Genomic DNA, 17,385 nt, shown 5'->3' with positions numbered 1-17,385 from the left:
CAAAAATGATTCAGTAATAATGACCAAGTCACTTATCATATCGGATTCCGCAACAGCTTCAGCTCTTTAATTGGTTTTATATTATCACAGTGCAACAATTCAGTAGATTTAGATGGTTTATTTTTAAAATTCCACCCTTTTTGTTCATCTCAAAAGTGTTGCAGATAAACTGGAAGTTATCTAGAAACTCAAAAGTAGGAAATAGCTCTGTCAGGAATGCTTGCAAAAGCATCCTCTGGGTGTGATTTTACGATGAAAATTTTAATTACTTTTCAGCAGTCTTCCTCTTCAGTTTTAAAAGGAGAAACATGTGGCTTTTTGTTAAACGTCCTCCTCCCTTAGGCCTCCAAAATATGCTGGTTTACACTGACTGATGTCTTAAATTTTTTTACTTCACAGAAATGGAGAAGAAACTTTTGGAAGAGAGAGCTTTAAAGCAAAAAGTAGAAAATCGGTTGTTGGAAGCTGAAAAGCAGCGCTCCATGTTGGACTGTGATCTCAAACAATCACAACAGAAAATCAATGAGCTCCTTATGCAAAAGGATATACTAAATGAAGATGTAAGGAACACTGACAAAAAGCATCTTGAGTCAAACCTCATTTTCAATGTTCTAATACTTTTCCTGTTATAGCTATATTTAGTAATGTTTGTGAGTTAAAATGGCAGCAGTTTTCCTTCTCTGTCTTTGGAACTTTAAAAAGTCTACTTCATGGAGTCTAGTGTCATTTTTCAGAAATATTTCAGCATTACTCATCTTAAAAAGTTTTTCATTCTGGCATTTAAAATTCTGTGAGATTGACATGGAAAAACTAGCTAATTTAATGTGTGCTAATGCCTTTATTCAGGAAGCAGCTTCGATTTACCAAGAGATGTGAGTACATGTTGTACAGAAATGTAGAGGAAGCCAATAACAGACTGTTTAAATGTTGCTTTCCTGTATAAGTCTGTAAAATTACCAGGAGTTTGTATCTTTTTCAGGTAAAAAACTTGACATTAAAAATAGAGCAAGAAACACAAAAGCGCTGTCTCACTCAAAATGACCTCAAGATGCAAACGCAGCAGGTCAACACCTTGAAAATGTCAGAGAAGCAGTTAAAACAGGAGAATAACCATCTCCAGGAAATCAAATTAAGTCTGGAAAAACAAAACAATGAACTCCGCAAGTATGCAAGTTGCTCCATATTTTTAGTCATGTTACTGATTTGTAATATTTTTGTGACAAAAGTTGAGGGCAATATTAATTGAAAAAATTTGCTGCAAAGAATATGCTATTCTACAGTGCTAAACTTTAAGGTTCTTTAAAATAATTTACAGTGACTATTGTTTGAGACTTGCCCTAGTGATTCAGCACTGTATGGATTTGTATTCAAAGGTGTTTGTTATCCTGAAAACCTTAAAAAACTCAGCGTAAACATGAGTCTGAGGACTTAAGAGAAACACTTATTTAACTGAAAGTCTAGATACTTTCTCTTTAATGATGTAGAACTTCAGTGAAGAGAAAAGTTACCGGAATTATTAGTCTAGGAGAGTTGGAAATGAATACTGCTACAGAGCTGGAAAGCATAACTGCTGGAAAGCATAACTATTGGAAATATCTAATACTACAGGTGTTTAAACACATCTGTTGGACCTTCATTTAGGAGTTGTGTTACATCCCAGCAGTTCTTCAAGGTCTTACAAGTAGTATTTGCACCTGATAATAAATAAGTAAATAATATTTTTTTGCATAAAGAACTTTCTTGTGAATGAAAATACAAGTTTAGCACACATATCAGATGAATCTCAACTCCTTTATGACTTCTGATGGTTCATCTCCTGGTGCTTTGCCTTTTCTGTCAGCAAGATGCAGTTAGTCACATAGAAGGTGACCACAATGTGAAACACTGGCAGAAGTCTTTTCTGCTACATTTCTTTTGTTAGGGGACTGACTGTTGTTTTAATAACAGATGAATTCAAGAAATTATCCATGTCAAGGAATACAGACATGTTTTCACAGACTCTGCTCTTGCAAACAAGAGGCCCAAAACAACCGGTCAGATCAGAGATGTTTTACATGGAAACAAGATTCTGTTGGTGGCTGTTTACTTTATTGGTGTCTCTTACTGGTTAAACTGTGTGACACTGTTGTAGTTAACATGTTAACAATATTAAATTGACATGTTATTAGTGTAGTGGGCTCAGCTATACAATTGAAAAAGAGATCTGTAGCCCAGAGGAAGCTTCAGGTTTAATTGCTGACCATACTTTGGTCAGGAAATCACTGAAGATCTCAAGAGTATGAATGCCGTCTTTTTTAATTTACTGGTTGGGAATGTCTTCATATCTTTAAAGCATGTTATTCCATTCTAGGGAACGTCAAGATGCAGATGGACAAATGAAAGAGCTTCAAGACCAACTCGAAGCTGAACAGTATTTCTCGGTATGTTTTGTGCTGCTTTATTTTTTTACTAATCTGTTTACTGAGTAAATGTTATCTTTTCTTCTTCCTCCTTAGCCATCAGCTGTTTCACAACTCTAACCCAAAGCTACTTGTTTTTCTTGTACCTGTCTTCAGTGTTGTCTGCAGCCTTGATCTTGATCACTGAGCATATAAAAGAGCTCAGGTTAAAAAGTGTCCCAGGTTTGTGAGGGAGTTCAGAGGGAGGGAGGAGGCAAGCAGCTCACTTTTCCACAGTGTGAATAATTTTCTGCATGTTTCCAGCCTTTTGCATTCAGCATCTCTTCCATGCTGCACTGTAGAGATGAGTTGTATTCTCACGTGGTGTGACAAAACGTGACATTAAGGCTTGGAAGGAAATTTTTGCATTACAGCCAAACTTGATAGAGGTCTCTTAGGAGTGGTAACATACAACAGAATAAATAGATATTGTACGTAAAAATCATCACTAGCTTGTGGAGGTTAATTTTTATTAACAGTGCGCAGCCAGTTGCACTGCAGGAGATGCCAAAAGGCTTGTTTCAGAATTAAAGGAAACTAAAAATTTCATTGTGGTTTTCAGGTCAGTGAGGGGAAGGACTATCTAAAGTTTTAGTAGATGAAAACATTGCACACATTAAAGGAGAGAAAGGGAGAATTTTGTAGATGGGCTAGAGAGAGACAATCTGTGTTGAAATCTTTGCAGTAAGTCCACTTACAACTGTCTGTCACTTGACCTGTATTCAGTCATTTGAGTGGACAGAGCAATATAATGTTTCTTTCATTTTTTTAGAGCTCTAGATTTGTATCAATTTCAAGAAATTTTGAATTTCAAATTATTTTCTAATCTGTTTTTCCCTTCCTCCTATATTTCTTGTTCTTTAACTGTCACATGGGTTTCATGGGTTTGTATGGTTAGAAACAGCACGTACTTAATTACGTCTGACAAAGATTTAAAATAGTAGAGAAAATTCATTTTCCTTGCTTCTGATACTTCCAATTTTCTATCAAATAGTGATTTTCACATTTAGAGTATCTTTAACAGTATGTTTACAAACATAGAAAATGTATATCGTACATCTACCCATTCACAAATATACAAGTTAAAAAAAGAACAACAAAACGTAAAATAACCAAAACACATTTGTGAATGATGACATTTAGATAAGTTTAGAGAAGGTATTGCACAGTTACACTCTAATTAGAGTGTGTGATTAAAGAATTGCATGCAATGTCATCTTGTATAATTTTTGTGGACTTTCAAGAATACAGAAAATCACGTAAGTTTCTTGCTAACTTTAATTTCTAGACTTTGTATAAGACGCAAGTTCGAGAACTTAAAGAAGAATGTGAGGAAAAGACCAAAATTTGTAAAGAAATGCAGCAAAAGATACAAGAGTTACAGGATGAGAGGTAGGTTTTGCTAGTTGTACTACTAATACATAAAAGATGAGGATGGCTATTTGTTGTTTTCTTCCCTGCCCTTGCCCCCACCCCTACATTACCCAATTTAAAGTTAAAAATATATATCAATAATTTGCAGAGATTCCTTGGCTGCTCAGCTAGAGATTACTTTGACAAAAGCAGATTCAGAACAACTTGCCCGTTCCATTGCTGAAGAGCAGTACTCTGATTTGGAAAAAGAGAAGATTATGAAAGAGCTGGAGATTAAAGAGATGATGGCAAGGCATAAACAGGAACTTACTGAGAAAGATGCCACCATAGCTTCGGTGAGTTGTATGATTTGTAATTTTGGTAGAGGTTGTAGAGCTTGAGTTTTATTTATTTATTGCAGTTGGAGTTATCCATTGTTATTTAGAATACTCAGAGATATACAAGAGATATATCTAACATTTTTGAAATATTTATTTTTTATGATTGAAATTCAAAAATTTTGTCATGTTTCTTCATACATCTTTCTGACCATTCATTCTTCTGTGCCCCTACCCCTCTTTTCTTTTTCTAGTTGGAGGAAGCAAATAGGACACTAACCAGTGATGTGGCTAATCTTGCTAATGAGAAAGAAGAACTAAACAATAAACTGAAGGAAGTACAAGAACGTATGTATTCTGTGAACCAAATGTACTTTAATTTGAAACCAGTTTTATTCTTTAGTAGTACTGTTTTCTTTTGTAATGAGTTTTCATAGAATTTTTTCAATTACCTTACTACAGAAATTACAAAACTAAAAGAAGAAGAAGCAAATATAGGAAATATTAAAGCACAATTTGAGAAACAGTTGTTGACTGAAAGAACATTAAAAACCCAGGTAAGCAAATGTGTTTAAATGAATGTAGAGATAGTGTTCATGAATCAAATAATTTAAAATAGAAAACTTTCCATGGTAAACTATTTGTATGTACCATTAATGCTTTATTTGTTTTTGCCCTGAAAAAAAAATACTGATTTTTTTCTTTCTTCTACTAAGTAGACTTTCACTGTAGTGAAACTGGATCCTTGTGATTCATCATAGAGGAAATTCTAATCCAGATGCATTCCACCAGCAAAAGTCTTCATTTCTCTCACATTATTTACTGGTTTCAGTCTTGATTCCTCTATAAGTTCTATAAAGAAGTATATTTTTGATTTTAATCCAGATTATTTTTTAGAACAAGTGGCATTTTAATGCAAATATATATTTTGGGTCTAACTAGTGAAAATGGAAGGGATTATTTAAATGAGATGAGTGGAAGTGTTCACAGCTAATACTTTCTTAAAGTAAACGTGTCATCATTACCTTCTTTTCAGTTATAAGTAATACATGGAATTAAAGCAAATTTATGTTACTGGATTACAGAGGTGTTGGTTTACAGTTAGAAGTGCCTGATTGTAGACAGAAGACTTTATTTCTGCACAATGTAGCTCTGTGTATTTATTAGTGTGGGTTTTGTCTCTTTTTTCTTTACCATGGAAAGGCTGTGAATAAATTGGCTGAGATCATGAATCGGAAGGGTCCAGTCAAACGTGGATCTGACACTGATGTACGGCGGAAGGAAAAGGAAAATAGGAAGCTGCATATGGAACTGAAGTCTGAACGAGAAAAGTTAACCCAAATGATGATCAAATATCAGAAGGAAATAAATGAAATGCAGGCAGTAAGATCCTTTTGCAAATATAGACATTGCAGCATTTTCTGTAATATTGTACAATTGGCTACAAATTCCACGTGATTTTCTGCTTATATTTTATTTGAGTAACCGAATATTGGGATTATAGGAAATCTTGTAATTTATCCCTACAGCAAATTGCAGAAGAGAGTCAGATCCGGATTGAGCTGCAGATGACTCTGGACAGCAAGGACAGTGACATTGAACAGCTTCGTTCCCAGCTGCAGTCCCTGCACATCGGGCTGGACAACAGCAGCATTGGCAGCGGGCCTGGAGATGCTGAGGCAGATGATGGATTCCCTGGTATGTTAATCTTAATAATATTTCTTCATTAACTGGGTTTATATCAATGTTTTACCATGGAAGCTGATGATCTGATGATTCTGCGACTTTTCATCTTCATCTATTTTATACCATCTTATCAATCCTTTGATAGGGATCACTATCCACTACTAACTAAATCTGTCTGTAATCATACTTCATCTTGAAATGTATTTTTAAAAATTCTATTGCACACCATTAGAGCTAAATATTTTTTCACTTGTGGTGGTTCCTTTGCAGTTACTGTGTTTATGTGATGAAATATAAAACTAATACTCTTTTCATAGAGATTCTGTTTTGACTTCTTTTCTACTTTTCCTCCTTTATGCTTTATGTTTAGTCCGTATCACTCAATCCCACACTATGGAATCCATGTCCTTTACCTATCAGCACTCTTCCACCTCTGTCAGTATTGCCACTAAGCCTTCCAGTTCTCGCATGCTTCTTGATTCTGATTCTGACTCAGAGGAAGAACCTTTGTCTTGTTCACACAGTCCTACAGAAGTTGATAGCACAGGTGACATGCCTGAGAAGTGTTTGGCTTTGTTCTTACTGTGTCCTTTTTTCTGTTTCAAAACTAACACTCTTAATGCATTATTAAAACAAAGAAACATAAATCTGGCAGTTAACACACTAAACTGACAGTAAACATTGCCATCAAAGACACAACAAATAAATGGCCTGTTTTCTCTAAACCTTTGCAAATACTTGCTGCCATGTCTTAACCCACCATTTTTATTAAAGCATTGAATAAATGAACATTATGGCCTTGTTTTCAAGGTAGCCTCTCTCCAGTGTCTGCAACTATCTGTATGGCCCTAAGGTACTGGATACCAAAAAGTTGAATCTTTGTGTTAAAGTGAAGTATGGAAACATCTGACTCCTCACATCTAAACATTTGTCATCTTCTTGTAGAAATTCAGTCTTCTGAGTATTACATTGTTTTGCCTTAATTTAAATCTTATATTTGATTCTTTTGTGGTAAGGAAAGCAAGATTTGTTAATTTTCCCAGATACATAAAGTATATAATGAATGATAAGACTCCAGTAAAACAGAACTGTGTTCTACTAATTCTATGTTCATTTTATATGACTGCACCTGCACTCTTTCGAACAAAGCTTCTGTTTACTGTTAATGTCATAGGTGGGTTTTTTAGTTGCATTCAAATTCCTGTATGTCACTGGAGGTTCCTTTAAAGTGTGAATACCTTTCCACTGAAGGCAAAACTTCTTTTAGGATATTGACATTACTTCATCAAAATAGAGTAAAGACTAATGTATTTTTCTCTATTTTCCTCATTCTCTGTTTTTTACTATGAGGCTTCTAATAAAAGAAAAGTTATGTACATACATAATTTTTTTCTTGTTAGCTGCTGTCGTGGTTTGTGCATGGTTTTCTTCTGTTCTAAAGTAGAAATCATATCTAAGCTAGGACTTCTTGCTGACATAATTACAACAGGTTTGAGGTATGATCGTTGTGTTTTGTTGTTTCTTTCCCTCCTATTGCTTTATAAGCATGTGCTGTGAAATTTTTGAATATTCTGTCCTTTCTCTGATCTGTAATCATTGAAGAATTATAATCAGAAACTCATTTTGTCCAATTTCATGCAATGGTATTAGAGATTACAGCAAAAAATAGGAAAAACATTATATTTTAGGAAATAAGAAAAGCATACTTTTTGCCCTACACATGCTTCCTGGATGTGGGGTAGGATTTTTTTTCATCAGCATTATGCTTGCTACACTTTGTATCAGGTGTAGTTGAAAGGAACAATGTAAGTGGCAGGTATGAGGCAAAATACATTTTATAGAACTGCATCATGTACTCAGTATATACATTAAAATGGGTTATCAACAGCAATGCTGGTAGAGCGATAAATGTTGAAGACTGTGTATCTGAATACATAACCTTGCTTCAAGTCTCTCTAGGCACAATAAAAATTCTATGAATATCTAATAACCATTCGTTCTGCTACGTTAAACATGGGCAGGAACCTGCAAATGCCCTCTGGTGAGAAAGAAAATAACATTTGCAATTCTGGAGCATGTTTTTGCTCCTTCCACGGTTTTGTGTTTGCTAATGCTTAAGGCTTCATTATTTTTGACTTGGAGATTCCTCTGCAGCAGTACAGGTTATCTGCTAGGGTAGAAAACTCTTTGGAAAAATATTATTCTAATTGAGTAGTTGCTCTTAATAAAGCAGAGGGGAAAGTAGTGCTTGTGTTAAGTGCAGCTATAAAAATAGGGTCAAAGGCTATGTGATCCTGTGTATCACCTACCACTGAGAAAGTGTGATCCTGGTGAGCTTTTGGTTGTGTCAGTACTATAGTTACTACTGTAAATGTGTGTCAAGCAACAGCTGAGCACTTAATACTGTTGATAAATCAAATCTGACTAATGTGCCAGTGTAATATAAAATATTGCAAGTGTGTGAAAGGGCAGTTGAATTCAGGCAAGGCCTAAGGATTAACCAAAAATTACTTATTTTGAATTAGAAAACCTAGGAGATACAGGCAGAATTAGAGAAAAGAAAAGTTTTCAGACCAAAAAGTATGAATTAGAATACTAAACTGACATTTTCCCCAGCATATGGGTTATTTGTGGTGGTAATTTGCCTTTTTTTGTCTTGAACTGGATGTTGTGTGATCTGTACTAATACCTTTAGATGCTGTTGTAAAAGGTAAAGGTTGATAGACATAAGGCTTTTATGACTTGAAAAAATTACTAAAGGGGATGTGTGTGCTACAATTGCAAGTTTGCTCTTTCCCTTCCTCCTCGTGCTTACTACTTTTTTGTGATTGCATTGCTGGTTATTGGCTGTATTCATTAAAGATTATTTAATGTATTCCTGAACATTTACTGTGCTAAACTTTGCAAGACCTTGTACTGTTAAATAGGTCTTATGTTTGCTCTGTTGCTTTATTATTGATCTTCGATAACTATTTTAAAATGTACGGTAGTCTCAAAAAAGATGTTTTGTGAATATTTATGTTCTTTAATATATATATCTATTTCAGAATCGAGATTGGAAGGCTGGCTATCACTGCCTGTTAGAAATAACACTAAAAAATTTGGATGGGTTAAAAAGGTAAGAAAACCAGATTTCTGGTCTTGTTTCATGCATAGTCTGGATTTTAATCTGAATGCAGATTTTCAACACTTCAATTTTTATTTGATATGTGTTCTCTCATTACTTAAATGTATAAAATATGTTAGCTGGGATAGCTACCTCTGAGGGGAGCAGCTTAGGACAATTGTAATATGTTAAGACACTTCTTTGTCCAGCCAGAGGTGAGAAGAATCATTCATGGTCTTCAAACGTTTATACATGCAGCTGTAAGCATTCCCAACAGTATTTCATAGCTGAAATTCAGCAGAGGCTGGAAGCAGATGCCTTTGACAATTTCTTTATTTAGGAGATAAAACTAGCAACTACTTATCTACCTTGTGCAGCCTTCACTTGTTTACTGCTTCTCAGTAACGTCTTTGATGGGTCTTTGTCCAAAATATAACATACACATTTTCATACCAGTTTGCTTACTACTCAGTCATACTGTTAATTCTAGCCAAAATTCTAGAAACAGGGCATCTTCTAGGTAATTAGGTTTTTAATGAATATTGCTGGCTGTTCTGGTAAGTATAATAGTGATCTTTTTAGGTATGATCTCTATTAGTTGTGACCTGAGCAAAGTCATCATAAGATGACACTGACTCTACCAGTTCAAGTAAAAATTAAATCAATAAAACAGAAAGGAAAAGATTTTATCTTACTTTCTTCCAGACTTTAGATTTGTCTCTTCACAGATACTTAAATCTGTTTAGGTATCAATTAGACTGATAACATATATTGATTTATCCAGTAATGAGGATTTCGTTTCTTGTGCAGTGAATTTCTTGGCAAATCATGGACTTAGCATACAGTACTGTTATTGTTTATTTAGGTACCATTTAATAAAATCATAGAAAAATATCAGTGCAACATCTGTGGTAATTGCTGTGACATCTCTGACCTCTGTGATGAGCTGGATTAAAATGTATATTTTATCATTTACTGTCTCCTAACAGTATGTAATTGTAAGCAGTAAGAAGATCCTGTTCTATGACAGCGAACAAGATAAAGAACAATCTAATCCCTATATGGTATTGGATATAGAGTAAGTACTGCCATGTGTGATTCCTTCTTCTGATTTGCAGGTGAATTTTGTTGAAATGATTGTGACCAAAGGCCTTTTGAGGTCCAGTCTGGGATCACAACGTCACATGGGGCATTTTTTTTTTTAATTTGAACTACAGAGCTGGGCCCTTAGGGTACCCACTGTGGGAAAGAGTTGAGTTTGCTGTAGGCATTGGTGCAGCAGCAGCATGGTGCTCAGACTGATCCAGGGAACTCCACTGAGCCTGATGTAACTGAACTGCTCCCACGAGCTCAGCTAGACTTTCCTCACATACACATGGGAGCAAAACATGATTAGAGAACTGTAGCAGAGAGGCTATAATTTTCAGTGTTCTATATTTTCTCTTACAACATGTCCTTACAGGTGGGTTGTATAATTAATTAATTTTCTTAATAAATGCAGAATGTGTGTATTCAGAGGTTGGAGCGCAGGGAGAGGATTATGTTAGAAAGCTGCCAGCAGTCATTAAAGTCACATGATGGTGGTTTTATTTATCAGTGCTGTTATTTTTTTTGCAAATATAGCTGGATTCTTGTCAGTTCTTTTTATTTAGGGTTTTGGGAGTTCATGTGCAGGTTTGAAAGATAGGACTGGATTAAGTGATGAGAAATTTGTACTGACAAATCTTTAATGGCTCTTAAGTCTTAATGTGTATCCTAACTTAATCTGTCAACTTAAATTTATTATTTTGGTAACATTCATTTTTGTCCTTATTGAAATAATTTCCTATAGCAAACTCTTCCATGTCCGACCAGTCACTCAGACTGATGTGTACAGAGCAGATTCCAAGGAGATTCCAAGGATATTCCAGGTATTCATTAATAAATTAATGTTTCTAGTGTAACAGACATGGTATTTCACACATTGTCAAAAATATTGTCTAATGAAATATTTACTAAAAAATTATTGAAAAATCACTTCTGTTGTAATTCTTCAATCTTTCTACTTACATAATTACTCTGAATTTACATTTGCCATCTAGGAGTACTGAGATTATTTTGCTTTGATTCTAGATTCTATATGCTAATGAAGGAGAGAGCAAAAAGGAACAGGAATTTCCTGTGGAGCCCATGGGAGAGAAGTCAAATTACATTTGTCACAAAGGACATGAGTTTATACCTACTCTTTACCACTTTCCAACCAATTGTGAAGCTTGTATGAAGCCACTGTGGCATATGTTTAAACCTCCTCCTGCTCTGGAATGTCGCCGCTGCCACATCAAATGTCACAAAGATCACATGGATAAAAAAGAAGAGATTATAGCGCCTTGCAAAGGTAAATAGCAAGTATTTGAATATGCATATGGTACTGGAGTCACAAGGCATTCTGATAGGTCAGAGGATTCTAATAATGATCTGATACCAACTAAATGTAAACAGGTCAGTTTTTCTTTTATTAATACGTAGCCATCAGCACCTTTCCAAGGGTGTCTCTGTGAGGGTCACTCACTGCTGTGAGTTAATGGCAGGTGACCATGATACCTGTGTACCTGTTGTGTTGGCAGCCTCATGCAGTAAAGCAGGGTGCTCGTAAGGCTGCTCACACTGTGTGTTGTGCTCTTTGTGTTAGTGGGTGTTACGGAAGAGATGACATTTGGTGAAGGTTACGCGTTGTGACTCAATGTTATATAATTTTTTGGGCTCAGGCGCACACTCTTCCATAATACTAAATTGTTACTCTCTAAATATAAGGAGGAAGCACTGCCAGCAGCCAGGAAACTTAATTTGGCAAAATCTGGTTCATTTTCTTTTGATTTCACTGTGTTGACTCTGAGAGTACCATAATCTGACAACTAATGTTGGGACGTGTTTAGAATAATAACAGTATTCATTTTTATTTTAAAAATTATTATTACAGTGTACTATGATATTTCTACGGCAAAGAATCTACTACTGTTAGCTAATTCTACGGAAGAACAGCAAAAATGGGTGAGCCGACTGGTGAAAAAAATACCCAAGAAGCCTCCAGCACCAGACCCCTTTGCTCGATCTTCTCCCAGAACTTCCATGAAGGTACAGCCAAACCAGTCCATCAGACGACCAAGTCGACAGCTTCCTCCAAACAAACCAAGGTGACACAAGGGCTGCTATTTAAGTTATTGTTTTAAACGTTTTACTACAATTAATGTCATATAAGTTGATAAGAATAATTGACCACAAATGTAGTTGGCTAGTGATGTGTGATCTAGCATGTAATCTATAAACCTCAGTTAAGTTACAAAAAGGTCCACTAGAAGAGCCACCATGTTTGTTCCCTTGTTTGAAGGACCTTGCACTATGTGTTAGTTAACTCTACCATATTGATAATGGCTCTTACCTGTAACAGGCAGAACTTGTACTGTCATCTGTGACCTAATATTTCCTGTGAACTGATAGGGAAAATGGTGTTTAACCAGGCAAAGGGTCAGTGAGAAGGGGTGTGAAGATTTTAAAAAAAAAAAAGTTTAAAAATTTTCAATGTGGCCACTACAGTACCTGATTTGAAGTTGAGCAATGATGTTAGGTGTCTGTGGTTCTGATGAACCTTGGAGAGAATTAGGTGCCTTCAAAAAGCAGTCTAGAAGGCCTTACACATCACAAAAAAAACTACCTGTATTTCGTTTCTTATTGCTCGGTTTTGAGGCATGTGTTTAAATTCCTGCCCTGCTCTAGAGTTAGACAGTTGATTGGGGATTTGTATGTTTATGTGTGTTTCATCTGACCAAATGTATATATTTCTGTGTCTGACTCCATTTAGGAAGAGCTTTGTCAGGGTTCTTGTCCTAGTGTACAAAAGGAGCACACAGCTGATATGGCGAATCTTGCTTCTGTGTCTCTGCCCACACGGGTTCCACAGTGTAGAGCCTGTTGCTGTAGTGGCAGGCACCTGTCTGAGTATCACTTGTGCTTTTTGAAAGAGAGCAGGAAGATGGGAGGCAGAGGGTCAATATTTGGTCAAGTCATTTACCCAAAGGGTGAGAGAATTTGGTTTCAATTCCTTATTCAACCTAGAAGGACTCATGCTCATGATTCTTAAAAGTGATAGCATTCTGCAGGTAGCGTTTATGTGATTGCACAGTACAGAGTTTCTGGTTTTCTTCCAGTGTACCTTTTTCATGACCTGCAGCACTAGCTAATATTGTGCTTTTATCAGTCCCCAGTTGCTGGCAGCCTGTGAAAAGGTTGGCCTGACTTGTTTGTTACAGTATTCCAGCAACAATGGACAGTTCAGCAAAGGCTTAACATTTTTCTCCAGAGAGGTAATTTGGCAGTGGCTACACAGGATTGCTGTCCTTATGTCTGTGACCAGACTGGCACCAGTGTCTCAGCTGGCTGGGTGAGAACAGGGTTGGTTGAGTTGCCAGAGTTACAGGAGGGAATGCAGGGAAGTGCTTGCTGTGATGCTGCTGTTACTCCAAAACATCCTTATGCTGTGAAGAGTTACATCTTAAACAAATATTGGTATTTTAATGGGTGGAAATGCATAGTGAAAGGACTTGAATTAACTTAATTTCACTTCTCTCCTAACTTTCATGCAGTCTAATTTTTGGTGATTTAATTTACGTATTTAAAAGAGAGTCAGACCTCATAATTTGGATTTTAAATTAATATATTTTTTTATTATAATTATGAAGGAAAAAGGGTTTTAATCACTTTTTAGGGACCCATTATTGAAGAGTTTCTTTGTGCAAAACTAACGAAAATATCAATGATAGGATTGAAGCACGAATCAAGGAAACATTCATGACAACTTGGAGGACAAGCAGAATGCTTTTCTTCTGTACTAAATTAGACTGTGTTTACAGTCTAATTTAGTAGCATTATTCTGTTTCTTACTGTTTATATGTAAAGGTATATTATAAATTCTTATTCTTTTTCAATAGCTATTCTTAGATGTTCTGAAAATAATTTTTCTCCTTCCAACATCCTTTTTTTAATCTTCATGACCTTTTGTACAAAATGGTATAATAACACAGTATTTACTCTACCATTCTATACTGGTGAAAAAAGGGGGAGGATGAATATTTTTGTATGTAAACCATTTTACTTTTTCAGTTAAAGTTTCCAAGTTAGCTTTGCAAATGTACCTAACAGATGAAAAGTGTAGCTCTCTGAGGTCATGTCACCTATCACCTTACTAATGCAGGTCTGTCAAACCAGTGGAAATTTGTAGGGATTTAAACACCTTTAATTAAGAAACCACATACTCATAAATTACTGTAATGGCTATGGCCAGTTTATATCTGACTGGTGTTTCTATGAGGCTTTTGTGGAAGGGCTTACCATATGGAATAATTAATTTTCCTTTATGAACTTTATTAAGAATGAAGATAGGGACTGAGTGGCTGGGGACAAGCAGTGGGTCCTGGCAGCAGGGCAGGCTCTGGGACTGCACCAAAAGGAGCACAGCCAGATGATTAAAGGAATAGGTTATCCACCTCTGTTCACTCCATAGTCTGCTGCAAGATAGTGCCTCTGTGTCTGAGCCCTGAAATTCCAGCTAGACAATGACACACCGGGGAAGGACCAAGCAGAGGCCACCAGGATGGTCAGAGCAGATGCCTGAGGGAGCTGGGCTTGTTCAGCCTGGATGAAGGACATCTCCAGGGACTGTCATAGCAGCCTGCCCTGGCCTGTGGGGAGGGTATCCAAGAGACGGAGCCAGGCTCTGCAGTGCTGCGTGGTGGGAGGGTGAGAAACAAGGGGCTCACTTGAACCAAGAGACTTTCCAGCTGGATAGAAGGAAAAGTCAATGCAGGGAGGCAGGCTGGTGAGGTTGGACAGGCTCCATCCCTGGAGGCTTCCAAGACCTGACAGGACAAGGCCTTGAGCATCTTGGGTTTGCCTTGTAGCTGCTTTGAGCAGGAGGTTGGGCTAGAAACTTCATGAGCTTCCTTCCAAGCTGCATGGTCCTAAAAATGCTGTCCCTCCTAGGAATTTCACACAGTTATTGTTTCACCATGGTTTTCATGGCTGTTGTTCTTTGTGATGATTTAAGAAAGGGCAAACCAGATTTTCCTGCAGACCATATAACTTCTGTTTAGCTGTCTGTTCAATCATGCCAAAAGAATAATTTCAAATTGAAAAAAAATCAACTTTAATGTATTTTAATTCCTAATTAATTAAGTTTTATAGCTGTAGTTTATATAACAAATTAATATTGAGCCTTTTCAGGGGTATATCACATTTAAAGGTTTAAATAGTTTAAAACCTAAAAATGCAAATCCTCCTGAAACCCATTTTGTTTAGAGCATGTGATTAACTATATTAAACAGTGTAGTCTGTTTACATTGATGCTCTGTTAGAGTAAGGTTTCTATGCCTGCCTCCTATGCTCGACCTATAATCCTGATTAAAAGTCCTTTGAGCTCACTGAAGAGACAACTAGACTGGGTTTCATTTCTTGTAGCTAAAGTAGTTGAGAAGTTACTACTTAAGATATTTGTCTAAGATCCTTCAATAACTACAGAAAGAGATGAATGCTTCTAGACAATGATTCACTCCATCCCAAAACAAATATCTTAAATAAGTAAAATGACTCATTTGCTGACAGAGTTTGCCTTGCTTTCTTTGTTCTGTAGTGACCATAGAAGGAACACAGACAGCGAGGCCCAGAGAACAAGCTGATATATCCTCTTTTTTGGCATTGCTTAGATTTAAGCCATGAGCTACAGAATAGCTGTATAGTGTAATCACGCTGTTTGGGATACAGTAAAATAATGCTGTATTTTGTATGTTTAGAGGAAGGTTTCTTATTCATTGTTCTGTTCAGCAATCAAAATTACTTGATTTTCTTGGAAAAATTGTTAGCTTTGCATTGTTGTCTGGAAAGAGATAAAAGGAGAGCATAAAACCACCTGAGTCAACAAGAACAGCAGCAAAACAAAAAGCAGCTAATTTTATAAAATGTACTTGTTGGTCTTTCCTACTGAAATTTTTTTGGGAAAAAAATCAATATGGTAAGTGTTCTATATTGAATTAAATGATTTTTGAGATGAATTTTCAATGAGTACAATATTCCTAGCTTACATGAACACTAACTGAATCTTGATATTCCATGACAGACAAAGGAACAAACCCATCTACCTAAAATAGTCTTTTAGTTAAAAAGGTTTAATGATAACAAAAGGAATTTGGAAGACTTTCATAGAAGTGTGACACTCATTAAACATCAAACCCTCCTGTTGCAGATTACTTGATCTGGCATTTAAGGACTGGGATTGGTCATTTGATGATGTTGATGATATTGATGGTGATGATGATGACGATGTTTTTGATTTCTGAAGTATAAGGGGTAAATCTAAATAGAGAGGAATGGATTTGTTTGCCTTTGAATACAGCATGCTATGTTGGATTTTGTTTCTCAAAGCAGAGAAAATACAAGATCTCATTTTAATATTTTAAACAGTGAAAATGAGATTCTGTTCGTGATGTTGAACTTTAAGAGGAGTCATTTTCATTAGAACAAGTTGTTACCTTTGTCAGTGTTTTCATTTTTCTAATTTTAGATCTTTTTTTTTCCAAATTCATGTCTGCCTGCCTGAAAAAAAACCCCTGCTGTTGTCAGTCATTGCTCATCTATAATGCTAATACTTTTAACCTCAGCAGAGAGTATTTGAAGGATAAAAGGAAGATAGTAGCAGCTGGATGTTTAGCTCAAATAGATTTAGCATTTACAAATACTTTTCATTTTTAAACTTTTAATATAAACTGACTATGGCTAGCAGACATGAAATCAGTGGAGTTCTGCATTTTGCTTTTCTACCTTGTGTTCTGAAGTGAATTTGACTTGGCTTTCCTTTGCAGTGCTGTGCTTTCTGGGTACCTAACCATGCATTTGAAAATTATGTAAACAAATGGGCTTTGCAGCTTCTGTGATGTGGTTTCCTTGACTGCTTTAGGAAAGATCCGGCCATCGCAGTGATTTAATTTGTCCCACGGCTTAATTGTGAATGTACTGGAAATAGTGTTACCTATTTTATAGATCTCAGTTTAATAATTTTATATGTTGATGCAATCTTTCATTTACACAGAAAAAAACCTCTAAATGTTAAATGCCTGAGAATTCTTTCAAACAGTATGTGAGGTTTGTCTCAGCCATATAAAAGAAGGGGCGATGGCAGCAGCACTGGGGCTGCACCTCAGCTGTGCTCAGGGAACTGAGACACCAGCTCCTGTGGAATTAACCAGCTTAGCGTTCACAGTAACAAGCATTACTTTAATTAAATATACTGCATCTTTATGTACTAAAAGCTTACAAGTCACTAATCTTTTAGAAGTGACTATTACCTTGTGCATATTGTACCCTCATATATTATAAGGGGGTTTAACTGATTTGGGATCATAATGCCTAAGGATGTGCTGTCCTTAAGTAACAATGCTGTTGG

General features: G+C 36.1%; 1 protein-coding gene across 3 annotated transcripts in view; it reads left to right on the top strand.

The window, feature by feature from the left end:
* Positions 1–17,385, top strand: part of ROCK2 (Rho associated coiled-coil containing protein kinase 2) — a 106,492-nt gene that overhangs the window by 78,659 nt on the left and 10,448 nt on the right. For 2 of the 3 annotated variants that reach the window (XM_032683823.1, XM_032683824.1), the window contains 16 exons: positions 400–560; positions 980–1,164; positions 2,351–2,420; positions 3,727–3,830; positions 3,961–4,147; positions 4,384–4,477; positions 4,592–4,686; positions 5,333–5,512; positions 5,659–5,827; positions 6,186–6,362; positions 8,863–8,933; positions 9,911–9,999; positions 10,753–10,831; positions 11,034–11,295; positions 11,878–12,091; positions 16,189–16,292. In XM_032683823.1, coding sequence (XP_032539714.1) covers positions 400–560; positions 980–1,164; positions 2,351–2,420; positions 3,727–3,830; positions 3,961–4,147; positions 4,384–4,477; positions 4,592–4,686; positions 5,333–5,512; positions 5,659–5,827; positions 6,186–6,362; positions 8,863–8,933; positions 9,911–9,999; positions 10,753–10,831; positions 11,034–11,295; positions 11,878–12,091; positions 16,189–16,282 — 2,231 coding nt within the window. In that variant the 3' untranslated portion in view covers positions 16,283–16,292. The remainder of the gene's footprint in view (positions 1–399; positions 561–979; positions 1,165–2,350; positions 2,421–3,726; positions 3,831–3,960; positions 4,148–4,383; positions 4,478–4,591; positions 4,687–5,332; positions 5,513–5,658; positions 5,828–6,185; positions 6,363–8,862; positions 8,934–9,910; positions 10,000–10,752; positions 10,832–11,033; positions 11,296–11,877; positions 12,092–16,188; positions 16,293–17,385) is intronic. The other variant, XM_032683825.1, reaches the window with a different exon arrangement.

Source organism: Chiroxiphia lanceolata, chromosome 3 (genome assembly GCF_009829145.1).
Source record: "Chiroxiphia lanceolata isolate bChiLan1 chromosome 3, bChiLan1.pri, whole genome shotgun sequence".
Taxonomy (NCBI): Eukaryota; Metazoa; Chordata; class Aves; order Passeriformes; family Pipridae; genus Chiroxiphia; species Chiroxiphia lanceolata.
The sequence above is the reverse complement of the archived record's forward strand: the minus strand, read 5'-3'. Positions and strand labels throughout refer to the sequence as shown.